The sequence below is a fragment of the Neoarius graeffei genome, chromosome 28, assembly GCF_027579695.1.
Source record: "Neoarius graeffei isolate fNeoGra1 chromosome 28, fNeoGra1.pri, whole genome shotgun sequence".
NCBI lineage: Eukaryota > Metazoa > Chordata > Actinopteri > Siluriformes > Ariidae > Neoarius > Neoarius graeffei.
Genome location: NC_083596.1, coordinates 18,304,162 through 18,324,002, shown reverse-complemented (window position 1 = coordinate 18,324,002; position 19,841 = coordinate 18,304,162). Strand labels below are relative to the sequence as shown.

Here is a 19,841-nt window from a genome sequence, read left to right as displayed (position 1 = left end):
AATCAGCCACCAGGAGGTCATGTGACAGATCTTGGCCAATAGGAGGCGCCTATTTTGACAGCCGCCCAAAGGAGCGGAAGTACCAACAGGAAGAACCTGAAGAGCTAAAAACAAAGCGTTATAAACAAAGTATTTCTATTTTAATATGATAGAAGTTTATTATATATCAGTATAATTTGTCTCGGACCACGTCCTAGGACTGAATATCCGGCTTTATAAGCGGTCAGTGTTTATGTAAAGCTGAGTTGCAGTCGCTAAGCCATGACGTAAACAACGGAAGTTCATGTTCCTACTGCACTTTATTTCCGACTTGTTCTGTTTGTTCGATATTTGTAAGAAACCCTGCTGTCATTAGGTGTGTAAAATCTACGTCTGAGTATGCTAGGATGTTTAAAAATGTGTTCGGCTCAGGATTTCTCGTCAGAACCGCCCATGTTTTCCTGACATGGGTTATAACGCTGATTCTCTTCCTGCACGACACCGGTGAGTCCAGATCACATACACTCCATCCGCCAGTTTATTAGGAACACCCCACCCTTGCTCATTCAGTCAAACATGGGGCAAAACTTCACTATGATCTCTGATTTCATGCCACCGTGTTGCTGCAGGATTGAGTATTTTGTGAAACTGCTGATCTCCTGGGATTTTCTCACACAACCATATCTACAGAGTGGTGTGGGAAAACAAAAAACATCCAGTGAGGGTCAGTTCTCCAGGTGGAAACGTCTTGGTTAGAGAAGAATGGCCAGACTGGTTCATGCTGACAGGAAGTCGACTCTTCAGTAACTCAAATGAGAAGAAGAAGCAGCCTTTACATGCACAATGAAATTCATCCACTGCATTTAACCCATCTGAAGCAGCGTGCGTGCAGACATATACCCATAGCTACTCTTTACAACCGTGGTGAGCAGAAAAGCATCTCGGAACGCATAACATATCAAACTTTAAGGTGGAGGAGTTACAACAGGGTGGCATGGTGGTGTAGTGGTTCGCACTGTCGCCTCACAGCATGAAGGTTCTAGGTTCGAGCCCCGTGGCCGACGAGGGCCTTTCTGTGTGGAGTTTGTATGTTCTCCACATGTCTATATGGGTTTTCTCCAGGTGCTCCGGAGACATGCAGGTTAGGTTAATTGGTGGCTCGTCTCTGTGTCGGCCCTGCGATGATCTGGCGACTTGTCCAGGGTGTACCCCGCCTCTCACCCATAGTCAGCTGGGATAGGCTCCAGCTTGCCTGTGACCCTGTACAGGATAAGCGGTTATGGATAATGGATGGAGTTAGAACAGCAGAAGACCATCACATTCCACTCCTGTCAATCAAGACGAGGAATCTGAGGCAACAATGGGCACAGACTAGACGGTTAAAGATAGGAAAAACGTTGCCTAACTGTCCAATTACGGTAAACAGGATAAATTCATATAGCTCAGGCTACATCCACACGACAACGGCAACGAGATGTTATTTAAAAATATATCGCGTCCAAATGGGCAACGATCAGTAAAATATCAGGTCCATATGGCAACGCAACGCTTGCTGAAAACGATGCAATACACATGCCACACCTCTAGGGGCGCTGTAAGACGGTCCCTTCGGAGACACCAGAACAATAGAAGTAGTAAGGACGCATGCGCATAAACTATTATGCGTGAGACTTCATATTAGCCACAAAGTCAGGAAAATCTGTTCGTAAAATTACATTATAATGACCAAATACAATGAAAAGTATTTTTCCAGTCTCACCTGTGAAAGGTAATCCCATGTGATCTCGTTTGGATGGCAAACCTGTTGATACAGTTAAACGCAGCTAATCTTTATTCTCCACTTTGACCTATCCAATATGGCGGCGAGGATGACGTATGATTCTACACGGAAGGCGGCGTCTTTAATGGTCCGGAATAAATTGAATGCTACACGTTGATGGATTAATTTGCTCTTCTACGCCCTTTTTGAGGAATGTATTGTCGGACTTAAACCAACATCTGAAGAGGTGAGATCGCTCCTTTTTTTCCCCCTATTTTTGCTGGCGGGATTCACTCTGCCCTAAGGGCAGAGTCTCTCTCTCTCTCTCTCTCTCACTTTGCACCATTACACAATAAATATTCACAGTGAAAATATTTTGTAAGCGTGTTTCATGAACCAAGTTATAGGATTTGTTGACAACTCGCATCGAGTTCGTTACACTTCTACCCGGCATGAAGCACTCACAGTCATGTGGTTGTGACGTCATCGTAAACAAATCCGTTCTACTCATCCAGACGACTTCACAACGGCAACGTTGCCAGATCTTTCCACTCTGGAACCCGTTCTCAAAAAGATTGCGTTTTGGGCACCCAAAATGCCGGTGCCGTGTGGACGCCAGGCCTAAACGATAAGCAATTGTATCGGAGTCACCTGAATCCGTTGCCGTGTGGACAGGGCCTCAGTCAGACATCAGGTACCAGTATTAGTTACACCTACGTTCTTTGGCTATTTTATCAGAAACACCTATCATATAGGTGCACTTTGTATGTATAGTATACAATTAGTCATCCATCTGTTGCTATATGAGATTTGTTAGTCACTGTGCACTCTTATCTATCAGCAGAAAGAAACCACCACAAGACAATCCTGATCACTGTTTTGTGGTGAACATGGTAGTGCATGTGGTGTTGGGATGAATGCATCAGGCACTGCAGTGTAGTTAGGGTATTAAATACTGTATTTTTACTGTGCACTTAAATACACACTTGCATTGTGAGTCCACCTTGGAGATGCAATTAAAGATTAAAAACCATCACTGTCATTGTCTGATCACAGCACCACTGTTAACTAGAGCCCAGCAGTGACCCATACGTGCGTACATATATACATTCATGTCAGCATCTCACACACACACTACCAAGTTAGTATATGGCCAAAAGTATGTGCCTCCACTCTTCTCGGAAGGCTTTCCACTAGATTTTGGATTGTGGCTTGGGGATTTATTTTTGTTCCTTCAGCCATCATGGTCAGGCATGCAGGCAGTGTTCCAGTTTATCCAATAGGTTTTCAGCCGGGTTGAGGCGCAGGGCTCTCTGTAGGCCAGGTAAGTACTTGCAAACCATATCTTTATGGAGCTTGCTTTGTGCAAAGGGACATTATCATGCTGGAAAAGGTTTGGGCTTCCCTTTGTTCCAGTGAAGGGAAATTTTAAAACTACAGCATACAAAGATATTCTAGAAAATTATGTGCCTATGACTTTGTAGCAAAAGTTTGAGGACGGATGGATGGGTCAAGTGTCCACATACTTTTGACTGTATTAGTGTATCTTGTCAGAAATTTAGGAAATTTCCCCACTGTGGGATAATAAAGGTCTTCTTATCTTATCTTAAATGGCTGACCTATAGCAATATATTTGCAATAGTCCGTAAAGGGGTGTGTGTGTGTGTAGTGCAGTTCTTTGATAAAATAGCAGGAGTTTTGTGTTGTACGATATTTTAATTTTTGTTCTTTTTCTTGAGCAGATCTCCGTAGGGAGGAAGAGGCAGGTCGACTCACACTGCCCGTACTCTTCGTGCTGCTCGTGTTGCTTTCTGTGCTCCTCTACTTTGCTGTGTCACTAATGGATCCCGGGTTCGTGCTGACTGATGACTGCGACTTACAGGTAAGAAGACTTGAATAGCTTTTCATACACACTCGGGTTATTCTGCTTTCTGATCCAAACCTGCAACCTGATTTTATTACGATGATATGAACAGCAGCTCGTGAGTGATGTGTCTTTTCATCGAACACCTCTTCATAATATACAAAGAGTGAACAAGATGAGCAAATAGTCACAGAACATCATGGCTTGTCCTGTTCTTTGGGTGACCTCCACAGGGTCTGATTTAGCGGCTTTGTGCCTCAGGGCCTCAACGACAAAAAGACAGCTTTGTGTCAGCACGGCTCCCCAGAAAGGTGGCGGTGGGTGGACTGCAGACACACGGTTCGCATTAGCCATGTTAGAAAACTACAGCTGTAGTGTAAACTCAGCAGCCACAAATATCCCCAAACTGATCCCACTCCTGCTGTTGAATGTGCGGCTCAGAGCTAACTGGAGAAATGTAAACAGCCTGAAACAACAAGGCTAGCCAAGATGGGTATTTTGTAAAATTCCATGCTTCTCATCGGATGCACAAACATGCACTACAAAAACCAAAATAAACCTATGCTTTGGATAACTTTGTCAAAGAAAATAGGCATTTTAAACACATTAGCCTTATTTTTATTAACATGATAGATTCAGCTTTTATAATTCCAGGAGGCTTTGGCTGATTCCTTGCTTTTCAAGGCCAGTCCTTGAGGATTGATTTATCCTATTTACAGCTGTAATTGCATTTGTAACTGTCAGGTTGGACGCATGTGGAATCGAGTTGCAGTCCTGCGGTCTTCAGCTTTAGCCAAGAGACGCCATGGTTTGGATATGAAATCTATTAAAACAAAGCTAGTCAAGAATTTTAATGCATAATTTTTTTTTTTTAAGTCACAATTTTATACCCATTTAATTCTCAAATCTGATTGGTCAGAGGGTGTTGATACATTTTCTAGAACACCAGCTCTGAGACAGGTTTGTTAGTGTGGTCGTAGTCAAGTCAAATTTATTTGTATAGTGCTTTTAACAATAAACATTGTTGCAAAGCTGTTACCTTGCCGTGGTGTAGCAGCTTGAGTGTCTCTATGACCCTAAGAGCGTATGCCGGTGGGAGCCTTCGGGTCCCCGGTAGTTTTAAACTTGCCAGACTCGGTCGAGGGTGAGAGACCAGACGAACAACCGTCTAGGATCCATGCCCCTGTAAGAACTGAGCCTCGAGCGCAACAGCCTGTCTCTGACAGCATGGAGGTACCATAGCACCTGAGCGGATGAGTTCCATCGGCGCGCAACAAGTAACATCATCAACAGGAACCAATGGTCAGCTATGGAGAGTGTGCTGAACATACCACCTTTGAGGGCGCAACAGAACTACATGCTAACTCTAGTCGGCCAGCATGCTTGGGTCAGTTCCGCCAGGTGTCAGCCCGCTGACTCTTTCTTTGACCGCTTCACAAGTATATGTCACAGTGATGTGCTGCTCTCGTAGTTCCACTCTGTGACAACACTAGTGAAGGACACAAGCACGGAAGTGGGCAGCCTGCTTGCTCGTGAGCAAAGGCCAGCAACCTTGGCTCATGAAACCTGAAACCCGCTACGAACTCTACACAAAGACAACAACCTCCACGTTGCACGCTTGGGCAGCCGTCCGGCATTTATGACGAGCCTCGGGCAAATCCACCCGGAACCCCTGTCTCTGACACACCCAGATGTGCACGTAACATCATATCTCAGGTCAAACTTGCATCTTGGAACGTGCGCACACTATCAGACGCTTCTACGTCATGCTGTCAGGCCCCAGAGCAAAGATCAGCTCTTGTTGCAACTGAGCGAGAGTGACTAAACATCGACATTGCCTGCTTGAGCGAGTGCCGCATCCCGGGAGAAGGAGAGTTTACCGATGGCAACTACTCATTTTGCCACTCTGGTTGTAGTTGTGAACAGCCAAAAATGGAAGGAGTTGCTATTGTTATGAAGAGAAAGTTGTGTCCCTCTATCATCAGCTGGTCTGGTGTCAACTCGAGGATGATGACCATGTGAGTTAAACTTGGAAGACACTGCAACGCCACCATTATAAGTGTCTATGCCCCCACCTTCAAGAGGCCCATGGAAGAGAAGATCCTCTTTTACGATCGACTGTCAACCCTGCTGTCAAAAGTCCCCAAAGGTGATAGATTATTTCTGCTGGGTGATTTTTTTTTTTTTAATGCCAGAGTAGGATCTGACACAGCGACATGGCCAAACACCATCGGCCCGCACGGTCTTGGAGATGCTAACTCACAGGGCCACATGCTTCTCGAGATGTGTACCAGGTTTGGACTTACCATCACTAACACCTTGTTTGCCCATCCCGACATCCACAAGGGCACCTGGAAGCACCCCCGATCCAACAGATGGCATATGATCGACTTCATCATTGTCAGCCACCACTTCAAGAGCGATATTACTGACTCTCGTGTGTGGCGCAGTGCTGATTGTTGGACGGACCACAGGTTGGTCTGTGCACGTCTTAAACTCAAATTCCACATCTCAAGACAAGCTAGAAGAAATGCAGGTCCGAAGAGACTGAACACCAATGCTCTAAAAGACCCGGACACCAGACGAAAGCTCCAAGAGAAGTTTGCCAATGATCTGACCAACGTCGATCACTCAGACCTTGATGAGCACTGGGATATACTAAAGAACACCATTTACAACACATCCAAGGAAACTTTAGGCATCCAGAAAAGGAGGCATCGCGACTGGTTCGATAAAAATGACCACACCACCAAGACACTACTTGAGGAGAAACACCAAGCTTTCAAAGCATACCTCAGTGAAAACAGCCCATGGTCTAAACGCAGATACCAACTAGCTAGGAACAAGTGCCAGAAAGAACTGCGCAATATGAAAAACGTGGCTTGACCAAGCCGAAGATGTTGAATCCTGTGCTGAGCGTCATGACTCCAAAGGGTTTTTCAAGGCAATCAAATTGGTCACGCAGAGAATAACATCTGGCCTCAGCCCTATCAATGACAACTTGGGCAACCACCTCACAGAGAAAAGTGACATTCTCAGCCGATGGCAGGAGCACTTCAGCAATCTTCTGAACCAGCAAAGCACTGCTGACCCCACTGCTCTTGACAACATTCCACAAGAGGAAGTGATCATCAGTCTGGAAGAAGTCCCCACGATAGAAGAACTCGTAAAGGCCCTCAAGCAGCTGGCCCCAGACAAAGCCCCAGGACCTGATTCCATTCCCAGTGATGTCCTTAAGGCTGGTGGAGAACCCCTACTCCGAGAGCTGCACTCACTCCTAACTACCATCTGGGAAGAGGAAAGGGTCCCTCAGGACTTTAAAGACGGAGACATTGTTACCCTCTACAAAAAGGAGTGTCGCTTCACATATAGTAACTATCGAGGTATCACCTTACTGGCTATGGTAGGCAAGTTTTACGCTAGAGTCATACTGAACAGAATCCGGCCCTTGGTTGAACGAGATCTACCTGAAGCTCAGTGTAGCTTTAGAGGCGACAGATCCACGAATGATATGATATTTGCCTTACGCCAACTCATGGAGAAGAGCAGGGAACAACACCGTGAGCTCCACATAATATTCCTGGACCTGGTGAAAGCCTTTGACACAGTCAACAGACCGCTCATGTGGAGCCTGCTGTTAAAAATTGGGGTCCCAGTCAAGGTAGTTAACATCATCCGCAGCTTCCATGATGGCATGAAAGCAAGAGTCTCAATAAATGGAGAATTCACAGACCCATTTGAAGTAACAGCCGGGCTCAGACGGGTGCGTTCTTGCACCAACCTTGTTTATCCTGTTCTTCACCTTTGTACTTGGGCACGCCTTCAAGGAGCTGCCAGGTTTTGGGGTGACCATCAAGCATAAGCAGGATGGCAAACTGTTTAATACCAGATGCCTGAAGAACAAGTCGGTGCCCACCACCACCATGGGAGTATTTCTATATGCTGATGATGCAACTGTTGCTACTGATAATGTTGAAGATCTCCAGACAGCCACCAACTCATTAAACTGTGCATGCAACAGTTGGGGACTAACAATCAGCAAGCCGAAGACAGAGGTATTACATCAAAACTGTGCGGACCCTCCTCCAGTCATGCTTGATGACCATCAGCTCAAGAGGGCCAACAAGTTCACCTACTTGGGTAGTGTAATGACTGATGATGCATCACTAGATAATGAAATCAGCAGGAGAATATCAAGGGCTGCAGCTGCATACAAGTCCCTCAAATCCAGGTGCTGGGACAGATCAGGGCTATCTATTACAACAAAGCTCACAGTCTATCAAGCTGTCGTCCTCCCAGTGCTCCTCTATGGTAGTGAATCATGGGCCACCCTTGCCAAGCACATCCACAGGCTTGAGGTATTCCATCAGCAGTCCCTCCGGCGCATTATGAATATCAGGTGGTGGCAGCATGTCACAAACCAGGAGGTCCTGTCCAGAGCAAAGACCACCACAGTAGAAACTATGCTAAGAGGCAACAGGCTGAGATGGTTGGGACATGTGTGCAGGATGGAAGAACATCGCATCTCCAAACGTCTGTTCGGAGAACTCAAGAATGACTCCCAAAATCGCGGCAGACCCTTAAAAGGATGGAAAGACTGTGCCAAAGATGACATCAAGTGTTATGGCATCGACCCCTCATCCTGGTTCCAGGAGACCGCAGACCGAGACAAGTGGCGTCACAACCTAAGATGGGGCAAGACCACCTCAGAGGCCCAACTGACAACCCGTTCTGCTCAGCGCCGCCAGAAGCGCCGTGACAGAGTTCCCTATTGTCGCCAGCAACAAGGATTGGAGTGAGTGAGTGTCGCAAAGCAGCTTACTAATATGTTGGCGTTTCTTTAGCAACAGCTAATTCACAGGGACTTTTATGGAGGACGATCAACTAATCTAAATAAAACATTAAATAACACTTATGTAAATGCATTGTAAATTAAAATCATAATTGGTCAATATGGTGAAGTTTCTGTCAGGAGATGTTTAACGTTTCTGGAAGGAGTGTCCGCTCCAGTGTCAGCACTTTGTAACAGTCATGAAGTTTTCCACCACAGGAAAGTCTTCAGGACAGAAGCTTTTTTTTTTTCCCCTCTCATCTTTTTTTAAAAGAAAGCAAAAACAGAGGCTGGTGCATGTTTATATTAGAACATACATGAAATGAAAACAGGAGTAAATTTGTTTAGCGGATTTTCCACAACATGAAACAAAACTTGAATCTGATAAAGTATGGCATGCTGTGTGTAATTTTAATTAATAAAATTGTAATCGCTGGTAAATTGCTGTGGTATAAGAGGAATAAAACCCTTCATAAAATAATTAACTTTGGCATGATGTCACCTTGTTATTGACTGATTTATTTTCCTATAACAGGGTGTCCTGTTGATGAGGAGTCTGAAATAGACATGAAGCAGTAGTGGTGCGTCTCAAATAGGCCTCAGAATACGAAATAAATATATTTTTATTTTTTAGTAAACACTTGCAAATTAAAGACCAGAAGGCAAATTAAACAGTTAGTATAAAGATAATGGTGATATTGCATGCAACAGGCTCATTTTCTACATATTACTAGGGATGTAATGATCAGATGACTTGGGGCACTGCACTGAAGTAAGCGGCACAGAGTGAAACAACCATGAATGGATAATTATTTAAAAAAAAGTACACAACTGATGTGTACCAAATAATTATTTTTAAATAGCCCTTCTGTACATCATCCACAAATGAACAGTTGGCCTGTTCCTTGTCACACGTCTAATCAGAGGCCATTAAACTGAATCTTATTGTTGTATCGTCAACCATCGAATCATTTGTCTTAAGTATCAAAAGTGTGCATAATACCTCCTGCTTGTTCTTGTCGTTATACAGTTTTATTATAACACTGTGACACTCACTCATTTCAGTTCACTCTTGGCATCACTGAAGAGCAACAGGACATGATTCCCCAAACCAAACCATTCCGTCAGCGTCGCTGTGGTCATTGCTTGTTACAGGTGTGGGGGTGGGGGGGTACTCTTCCGAATAAATTAAGCTCATTCTTGTAATAACATGACCAAGCATTCATTGTTCTTAATCTTACTGTACATGTCCCTCTCGCAGCAACCGATGAGATCCAAACACTGCCAGACGTGTCAGCACTGCGTGCGCCGCTATGATCATCACTGCCCGTGGATTGAGAACTGTGTAGGGGAGAGGAACCATCGCTGGTTTGTGCTGTACTTGGCCGTGCAGTTTGTCGTGCTGCTCTGGGGGCAACACATGGCCTGGTGAGTGTGTAACATGACAAAATGCCACATGGTTCTAATTAGAAGAAGGAGTAAAACACAAGGGAGCATGCTGTTGTGGGAAAATAATCAACAACGCTCATGGTGGCGAGATGTGACGTTCCTCTTGATTATTAGCTCATCCAGCCGACAAACCGTGAGCTTATGCCATGATACGTCGTCCACATTTCATGAAAATCGCTCCTACCAATTTTGATTCTTTCTGGCATGAAGGTAGGGGTAGTGCATATAACGTCTACCCAAATCTGCTTAATTACCAGTTCAACAAAAATCACTACTTCTTGGTCAATTCCTCACCGTTTTGGATTCTTTCTGGCAAATCGGTAGCTATTCCTAAGGTGGATGTAGCTTCTATGTATAGCTTGCAACATTTATTGTGCAAGATGACCCACTTTAGATCGTTCCTTCTGGACTAGACAGGGCCAGAGTGAGCTACACAGTCATCGACGGTCGTGTCTCATTCCTCTTATACCACAGCACCTTGCCCGTGATTAAATAAATTTAAAACTAGAATGACGGTGGTGTACATTTTGTCTGTTTAGAGTTGCTTTTCTTTTTCCTCTCGCTCTCAGTCCCAGCTTGTCATGATTGCGGTTTCTTGGTATGCCTTGTATGTGTCTGAAAACTTGAACGCTAACTGTTCCAAAGTGCTGACACTGGAGCATCCTTCCATAAATGTTAAATGTCACCTTTAATAATTCAAACACTTTTAAATAAACTACAAGATGAAGCAGAGTTACTATTATGATTATTTTCCCCTCTCACTGCATCCCAGTGTTTTATTTCTCTTATACCACACCCGTGATTATAAATTTAATTAATGAACACAATTTTTATCCATTTATAGTTAAATGTAAAGGTTGAGAAACCAGAATGACATGCGACTCCATATTTAGGTCAGGCTTCAGCGATGCTATGACATGGTCAGTGTGGCTGAAATCAAACAGCATACTGTTGGTGACGTGCGCTGTGGTGGCACTGCTGACGTTGATCGTGCTGCTCCTCCTGGGCTCACACCTTTACCTGGTGTCTTTGAACACCACCACCTGGGAGTTCATGTCACGCCACCGCATCTCCTACCTCAAACACTGTGGCGTTGACGAGAATCCCTTCGACCGCGGGACCTTACGCAACCTGTGGAGCTTCTTCTGCGTGTGGAGCATGGTGGTGTGGGAGCAGGTGTACTTCAGACAAGGCTGCAATCCCGCTTAGAAATAAATACATTCCTATTATTGATCCATATCCTTAGTGATTGTCAGTTGCATGGACAGTGTCGTAGTTAGAACCACGTAGAGCCTCATTTATAGCGAGTCTGATTTGGACTGCTGGTTGTCCTGTGAATAGATATCTCGGAGATTTTATTTTCACCAAGTTGCAATTGCACTTTTTAAAGTTAAAGCAGCGTGAGAAGCATTTTATTTTTTGCATGAGTAAGCAAGCCTCAATATAAATGCTTGTTTTCCGATAATGACAAAAGATCAGTGATTTTATTACTAACACTCAGTTCTGTATAAGCTTTCCTTGTGTTATGTTTTGCTACAGCACAAAGGAACATCTGTACAATAAAGCAAAACATACACTAAAGAGCACAACAATATTACTTAATGTGACAGACAGGGTAAACGACCAACTTTTATAGCATATTCAGTTCCGGAATGAAAAGCACAAATTAAGTTCTACCATTTTTATTGGGTCATTTTAGTGGATTCCTGGACAGCCCCTAAATAAAACGTATTTTTAGTAAGGGGGGGGGGAAGCATTGCATAAAGCCCGTGTGTCAATATAAACAAAGTTGTTCATAAGTACTGCAGCTGTAATATCGGATTATTTGGTAGCATTGTGTAGCTGAATCGTAGCGGTGGAAAACCTAGTTTTATCATCGAGTAGGTATATTTAACAGTTAGTCCAAGAAATTGAGTCGTACATGAGCTGATAGCCGACGAGGCACGTAGCGGCGAGTTGGCTATAAGCTATGTATGACGAGAGTGAGCGGGATAACTTTTATCCTATCCACATTCACTGGATTTGAGAGCCCTTTTTTTTTTAAAGCAAATTATAACTTTATGCAAAATGTCTGACAATCATTTCTGCTTCGAGTGTGAAACGCTCTAATAATTCTTGGGGGAGTTCTTACCCTCAAATACTTTCTGTTCCCCCTCCAATCCTTGACTGGTTGAGCAACACGGGACATTTTGTTTTTCTCTACTCATGGTATATGAACTGGTAGAGTAGCTAATCAGAGCACACAATTACTCATATGCAATGAATGTGGATAGAATAATAGTTAAACTTGTGGTATTGAGGCACAATTTTCCCCTCCATGTCTAAATACCTGATATGATTACATGCACAGCGGAATTCAGTGATCAGAAGGTGTTAACTATTATCTATTAGCATGGCCCTGACAGTTAATGAACTTGTTCCAATCTATTGTTTCCATAGTAACAGCTTGCACAGGGACTTGTATTGCTGGGTTGTCGGTCACGTGACTTTTCTTAGCAGTTTTACCAGAAGTGAAGTAGCTGGTGGTCTAAACAGCTGCCGTAGTGCAAACAGCTAGCAAGAAGTTAGAGTACGCTCGTAATCTAGAAGCTCCTGCTCGTTTTAGATATATTCAGAAGATTGCTATCGACCCTCTACAGTCTGGCAAAGAAGGATCTGTGATATGATCTTGAACAATCTGGTTTTGCAGACATCCACAGAACAGGTGGAAGAGTATGGAGGCTTACAACTTTTTTTGTACGTAGCTGGGTAAAGGACCTCGCTATCAAGTTGCTGCCAAATGAATCCTGTATTGTTTTTGCCCGTCTATGTATGGTTTAAGCTTTTCATTTGCATCTTTACAACAAAGCGCTGCCAGTTGAACAAACAGTTGGCTTGATTCTCACTCGTGTCGGCTCTTATCTCGCAGGTAAATCATTCACAAAGATCATCAGAAACCCCTTTAAAAGACCTGGATCTTAGTTAAACAAGACGGAGAAGTGATCACGGTACATTGTAACTGTATGGTTGGGGAAGAATTTTGTCACGACCTTCATGCATATGGACTGAGGAGTAAACAAAAACAGCTGGAGACTTTAGTGCTTCGTGACAAAAAAAAAGTACCATAAAAAGAGACAGAGCAAGAAAAGTACTTGGAAAACATTGACATGGTGAAAGGTTTGTATTTCCCTCTCAGTTAAGTGATCACTGCAACTCGAGCATGCTTCAACTTGGCTCCCTTCGATTTCAGTGAGGTTCAAAAGCCGCCTTTCTCGATGTCTTTTTGGGAAATCCTGTGTTCGTTCACTTTTTTTTTTTTTTTTAAATTAGTTCACGGGGAACTCGGAAGACACTTCCGTTTCGCTGTTTGATTCAAAAACAACGCAAGCATAAAGCATTTTTCATGCAAGCAATGCAGCTTCATACAAACGCTGTGTCAGACCACCAGCTAAAGTTCTGAATAACTAATGAGGCAGATGTGATGTCACATGAAACCCAGCAATAGTGGCAGTGCTCTGTAATTGTAAAGCTGTTAAAGGTTTCAGACATGGATTTACACTTTCCAGTTATAAGCTGCAATTTTTTTTTGTCTCTCTCTCTGATTTAACAAAAAGGAGAGGACGGTAAGGGAACAACTGTTTATAGCTACAATGACAGATCACACAACACTGATGGCTGAACAAGTGTAGTAATTGGCTGATAGTCAGCTGGTATTGAGTCCATGGGCTTTAGGTGAAAATTTGGTCAGTTGATCGCTCATTTGATGCGCACTTAACTCTTATGGGACTCATCTTCATGAACAGCTGTGAAATCATTGAAGTTCATCCACTGCTGACTGAGAAAACAAACCGCTGAAAAACGCCGAGCCCTAAGACAAATGTACTTTAAGTTGGGGTTTGTTTCATTTATTTATTTATTTTTTTTAAATAAATACATGTTGCTGTTTGAGAAATTGACAATCAGATCAGTAACTGGTACCACCTTAAATTTCAGCCATATGAAATTACATCTACTGAAAATAGAGTATTTAATGATTCCACAAAACAGCTTTCTCTTAAAGAAATATCCCATAAGCAGTCATACAGGGTTTGTATATTGAAATCATATGAAAAACTTCAAGTCTAACTATTATTTTTGTATACATATAGCCTGTTTTCATACTACCTATCAAGCAATTCAAAAAAAAAAAGTGCGCATGTGTATGGTTTAGAACACTTAGTTTTTAAACGATTTTTGTAATATTTGTTGAATGGTTGCAACACTGTACTGTTTCTCCTTTATAGAACAAACCATTAGAATGTCTTCTGTGCAATATTTTAAAGCCTGGAAAGGAACAAGCAATAACTAATTCTCCTCTTAAAGTCACTTCCAATGAATTTGCACTTGACTGTTTCAGTATTTGTGCTGAAATCCAATAGACTTTGCTTCGATTCAAGTTGCTTATGCAATGTTTTTCTGACATGCAATGATGTACCGAGTCACAGTGGCAGTATTCAATAAATTGAACAAATGAAGTCATATTGTATTTTATTTGTGAAAATACATTCATCCCCTTCCATTTTGTCTGGACTTTTTTTTTCTTCATTTGGCATGTATAAAGGGAAAGTCACTTGTATACTTTAGTGTTCCTGCTCACAGTATCACTTCAGTAGTAAACCATTACTTCTGCGTCAAAACAGCAAAAACGTAACGCAAATATAGACAAATGCACTAGAGGATGCTTACAGTACAACATGATACAGGGCTTGTTTCAGATGCTGAGGGGCCACAAACACATTAGACGCGTGAAATAAAACAGTGTAAATACTCTAGAGAGACACACACACTGAGTCAATGGACTGAGCATAATTAGATTTCATCAGCCTAAAGGTACAATATATAAGTGTGCTTAATTAAATATTTAATACTACGGTGTGTTAAGTCGTGGTTATTTAAATTGTAGTCTGGAAAAGATTACTTTTGGATTCCAGTGTGCAAGTAATGGCAGCCAAAACAAAACCTATTGTACCTTTTTAAACCTCATGATAATCAGGATGTGCAAGCACACAAGAGAGTTTAAATTCAATCAAGTTGCTATTTTCACAACTGATTCTCTGACAGATTTCATCCACCATCTGTAACATGCGTGACATTACTACAGACAAGAATTGATGTTTGTGTGCTGAGAAAAGTCTCTGAGCAGTTGTTGAATTCGGTCAATATTAATGTAGAACATTTCATACAACTTTCAGTTAAAAGGTATTTGGAAATTAAAATTCCAAGTCAGTATAATTAATCCTTTCAGCAATCATTTTCATTAGCGTTATACAGATGTTCTTATACTTCCATACTTTCATCCTGATCAGGGTTGCTGTGGACCCAGACTTAAGCTCAGCCTAGCCAATCCACTTACTTGCAAACCTCCATGACCCTGGAGCTGTGGGGAGGCAACGCTGCCTGCTAGGTCACGATCCCGCCAATTAAAAGTACGGAAAAATCTGTTGTCTGTGGTAAAGCTCACGTACGCTACAGACAGATGTGGTTAGATTAAATTTACCTTTTTGAAGCACTGTCATCAAATCATAGCTGTTTTCCAACCTCTGGTGCTTATACATACAAAGCTTCCTTCAGGTGTAAATCCTTTAAAAAAAAAAACCCATGAGCAACATTTCATTTTCAGCGCCAGAGTACATCAAACCTCTACAACTCTAAGCTGGAAGACCTTCAACTACACAGACTGCAGAATCTATAACGAACTTAGTTAAATCTAACAAGCAAATGACTGGTAGCTTCATTTTAACAAAACTGTGGTCATGTTTGCAGACAGGACGAGGCTCCAGAGCTCAGGTTTTCATACCAACCATGAAGGATCCACACCAAACAGTTGATCAACTGGTGCAGCGCCGAACTGGTTGGAAAGAAAACCTGCAGGCACATGAGCACTTTTTGTGGAGGCTAAAAGTAAAATAGTGACTCAACATGATGGTTCTACTATAATAGCAGGCAACGCACAATCAGTAACAAGGCATTGCAGGACAGGAAAACGCTTAGCTCACAGTGATGACAGGTTCTCTTTCATTTTGGAGGCAGCGAGTCGCAGCAACGCTGTAGCTTTCTTTCATGAGAAGAAACTCCGATGTAGCTTAAGCACACTAGTGCAGCCAGTAGCAGAAAAGCGCACAGCCTTGTGACAGTGAATCAGCTTCACTTGGTTCAACTGCATAGGTAGAGAGAAAGACAAAAGAAAGGGCTCAGGCAGGATAAGGACAGAGCCTTGATGGGTCACGTTCCCCTTATCCATCAAGTCTCAGACGGTCAGTGAAGTGAGGAGAAGTCGAAATCTGCGAAGATCTCCTGCTGCTCGGCTGTGAGGAAGAAGGGTGTGTTTGGAGGGGTAAGCACGGGCTTTAGGCGCGTGAACTCTTCGTCAAAGTTGCTCACGTCACCCGGGGCTTTGATGCTCGGCAGGAACGGAGGCTTCACTCGCTTGGCTAGCAAGGCTTCCCAGTCCACTCCCTGTGCGGTTACAAAAGGATGGAATAATGTCAGTATGCACTCAGTCATATTTGGAGAAGGTGTGTACCGAGTGTGCAGGAAGGTCACCTGAAAGAACCTGTGCCTTTTCACCTCGTTAGCGTCCTGCTCTCCAGCCCCGAGCCGTTTTTCTGGGCTTTTCTGCAACAGCTGTGAGAAAGATGAGCAAAAATCACACCAACACATTAAATTTACTGAAATCACTAGGCAGTGACAGGCCGGGGGGACCCACACTACACCACACAAAAACTATTGGAACAAGTCATGTGCTTTCATTGCCCTCAGACACCACCATGGGCTTTGCGAATGCAAGAACATTTTAAAACCGAGCATATACACTTATGTGCAAAATAATAGCAGTGTGTTTAAAACAATTGAGAAAAAGCTCAATCCTCATAATAGCATTTATTTCCATATACACAAAGGCACTGGGAGCACTGCATATTCAATTACAAATTAAAACATGAACAAAATATCAATTTTAAACTGAAAATGAAGAAAAAAGAATAATAGGTTGTTCAAAAAAAAAATTGTGTCTGCATTTTCATTTACAAACTCGCATATTTACAGTATAAACTGAAGTTTGTTTACAGATTTAGCTTTTCTGTTAATCACGAAACTAATATTTAGTTGTATAACCTTTTATTTCTGATAACTGCTTTACATCTGTGTGGCATGGAGTCAACTAACATCTGACACCTGCGAAGAGATATTCCAACCCGAGCTGACTGGACTACATTCCACAGTTCTTCTGCATTCTTGGGTTTTGCATTAAAAACAGCATTTTTGATGCCACTCTACAAATTCTCAATCGGATTGAGGTCTGGAGATTGGGCTGGCCACTTCATAATATCAATCTTGTTGGTCTGGAACCAGGATGTTGCCCGCTTGCTGGTGTGTTTGGTGTCGTTGTCCTGCTGAAACGCCCATTTCAAGGGCATTTCTTCTTTAGCATAAGGCAACATGACCTCTTCCAGTATTTTGATATATTCAAACTGGTCCATGGTGCCTGGTATGCGATAAATGGGCCCGACTCCAAAGTATGAGAAACATCCCCAAACCATTCTGCTTGCACCTCCATGTTTTACAGTCTTCAGTGTACGGTGGCTTGAATTCACTGTTTATGGGTCGTCTCACAAACTGTCTGTGGCCTTTAGACCCAATAAGAACAATCTTGCTCTCATCTGTCCATAGAATGTTGTGCCACTTCTCTTTAGGCCAGTCAATGTGTTCTTTGGCAAACTGTAACCTTTTCAACACTTTTTTTTTTTTTTTCCAACAATGGTACTTTACGAGGGTTTCTTGCCAATGGCTTCACATAGGCATCTTCTGATTGTTGCCGTACTCCCAGGTAACTGGCGATCTTCTTTGATTTCCCTGGAGCTGATCATTGGATGCTTCTTTGCCATTCTTGTTATTCTGTGATCTACACGGATGGTAATATTTCTTTTCCTACCACGTGTTTTGGGTTTTGTTTGCCATTTTAAAGCATTTGAGATCATTTTAGCTGAGCAGCCAATTATTTTCTACACTTCTTTATATGTTTTCCCCCTCTCCAGTCAACTTCTTGATCAAAGTTCTTTCTCCTTTGGTACAATGTCTGGAACGACCCATTTTACTCACTGAGCAAGGGCTAAAACCAGCAGGTACAACATTTGCTGCCCTCCTTCTTTAAATAAGGGCCATAATTGACACCTGTTTCTTCACAGAATGAATGACCTCTCTAATTGAACTCCACACGGCTATTAATTTGAACACGCCCCTTTCATTAAATGAGTCAATTGCACCCAATTAGCAGAGTGCATGTCATGACTGTTGATTCTGTTAGTTGCTCATTACTCGGCTACACCTATTTTTTCCCCATGTTGTATTATCCTTTCTGCCAAAATCAGTAATTAAAACACATTAGTGATGTTAGACTGCTATTATTTTGCACATAACTAAGTAACACTATTTAGGGAGTCTTGCAATTTTATAAATCCTGTCTGAAAGCAAAGTACCAGATGCTAAAGAAATCCCACAGCACACTGCAGTAGGTCAGCATCCAACAATGTAGTCTAGTCTCTACTCCACAGGTTCTCGAGCCGGGCCTGGAGTACCCCATGCCCTGCACATTTTAGTGCTTTCCCTGAGGTGAAGTGGGTGCATTAGAGCAGGGGTTCTCAACCTTTTCTGCTTTAAGGCCTACCTATTCATTACTTGTAATGGGTCAGGGCCCATTTAAAAAAAATAATAATAATAATTAAAAAAATTTGGCTTATCCATTCTATTAGAATCTAATCTATTGTAAAGTGGATTAATGGGATGCAACATCACCCCCTGTTACAGATGGGAGCCCAGGAATTAAATAAGTGCAATAAAAAAAAAAAAACTGTAGATATTGTATTTAAAATTCTATGGATGTACCAGAAGCCAACATAAAACCATGCATGCAGGTCATCCTCAATCAAAAGGGATTAATGATCCAAAAGTGGAGTCTGGTCCATTAGCACAAGAACTTCTTGCCATGTTTGTGTACAGCAAACAAGCAAGTTATTAAAACCAAGAAGTACACTCAAAAGAAGTGGATATAGAAACCACTCAATGGGATTAGATCCTTAAATATTAACAAAGAAGGATTTTTCCTAGGAGTTGGAAAGTTATCTACCCGTTGAATTCTCAGACATCTCAAACTACCTGGTGCTGCAGACATCATTCTACACAGACAAAAACCTAGAAGAGCATGGAGGCGAACCACTTTTTATACGCAGCTGGGTTAAAGACAGGGATGAGAATGAAAAATATTTAAAAAGTCTGAAAAAAGCCGAGGGTTTGGGGGCTGCAGGCACCCAGCGGGTCCCAGGGGCAGAGCCCCAGTGGGGGCCCAGGGGGTGGGAGCTAATGATTTTCGGCTTTTTTTTTTTACCCCAAAACTATTAATTTTAATCAGCAAAAAGTTGCAATTTATTTGGAAATAAATTCCCCTTCTTGGTGGACTACCAGGTGAAAATGATTAATATGGTACAAGAGACTTGTTTTTAATCAATTCACATTTGATGACTTCCAAAAAAAAAAAAATCAAATCAATGCACCTTTTAATATAAACGAGCTTTACAGTATTACATTTCTGCATTTTTGTTATTTATGTCTTTTCCCCAGAGCAACAAGCCCGTGGTGGGCAAGCTAACTTGACATTCCTTGACAACCATAAGAGTTTGACTGGCGATGTGAAGCAATCCATATCTATAATAGCTGTTTTTACCTTTTCTACTGTCTTTTTTGACCCGAATTTTCGTGTGTACTTGGAAAAAAGTTTGTGGTTTTAACTTCTGTCATAAGTTAAAGCGAATCATTGGCCGTAAGAGTTTTTTGGACTCAAGTTGTTCGCTGCCAAAAGAAATTCACGTGCGAAATGGCGGATCTCTCAGGTATGTTTATAACTTATAATTTCTCCTTTTCTACCTTTATCATTCGCTTAATGTGTGAAG

At 42.4% G+C, this 19,841-nt stretch overlaps 2 protein-coding genes across 4 annotated transcripts in view; one reads left to right on the top strand and one right to left on the bottom strand.

Moving 5' to 3' along the window:
• Positions 1–205: 205 nt before the first annotated feature.
• Positions 206–14,375, top strand: zdhhc12b (zinc finger DHHC-type palmitoyltransferase 12b). 3 transcript variants are annotated; one of them, XM_060912471.1, is made up of 6 exons: positions 418–483; positions 609–903; positions 3,481–3,620; positions 9,499–9,588; positions 9,695–9,861; positions 10,776–14,375. In XM_060912471.1, exons 2-6 carry the CDS (start codon positions 792–794, stop codon positions 11,089–11,091), a joined length of 825 nt encoding a protein of 274 aa, XP_060768454.1. In that variant the 5' UTR covers positions 418–483; positions 609–791; the 3' UTR covers positions 11,092–14,375. The 3 variants fall into 3 exon arrangements, with proteins under 3 accessions (XP_060768455.1, XP_060768453.1, XP_060768454.1); XM_060912472.1 differs by lacking the exon at positions 609–903 and having other exon boundaries at positions 206–483; XM_060912470.1 differs by having other exon boundaries at positions 393–903.
• Positions 14,028–19,841, bottom strand: part of pkn3 (protein kinase N3) — a 47,631-nt gene continuing 41,817 nt past the window's right edge. The window contains exons 21-22 of the mRNA XM_060912468.1: positions 16,444–16,524; positions 14,028–16,356 (exon numbers count right to left, since the gene is read on the bottom strand). Of these exons, the coding sequence (XP_060768451.1) occupies positions 16,156–16,356; positions 16,444–16,524 (282 nt within the window). The 3' untranslated portion in view covers positions 14,028–16,155. The remainder of the gene's footprint in view (positions 16,357–16,443; positions 16,525–19,841) is intronic.

Bases quoted from the DNA above. Each gene is read 5' to 3' on its own strand.
- zdhhc12b (XM_060912470.1), top strand. From the start codon at position 792: ATGAGAAGAAGAAGCAGCCTTTACATGCACAATGAAATTCATCCACTG. The intron at 3,621-9,498 runs GTAAGAAGACTT...CACTCATTTCAG, and splicing joins CTGATGACTGCGACTTACAG to TTCACTCTTGGCATCACTGA. The intron at 9,589-9,694 runs GTGTGGGGGTGG...TCCCTCTCGCAG, and splicing joins GTGGTCATTGCTTGTTACAG to CAACCGATGAGATCCAAACA.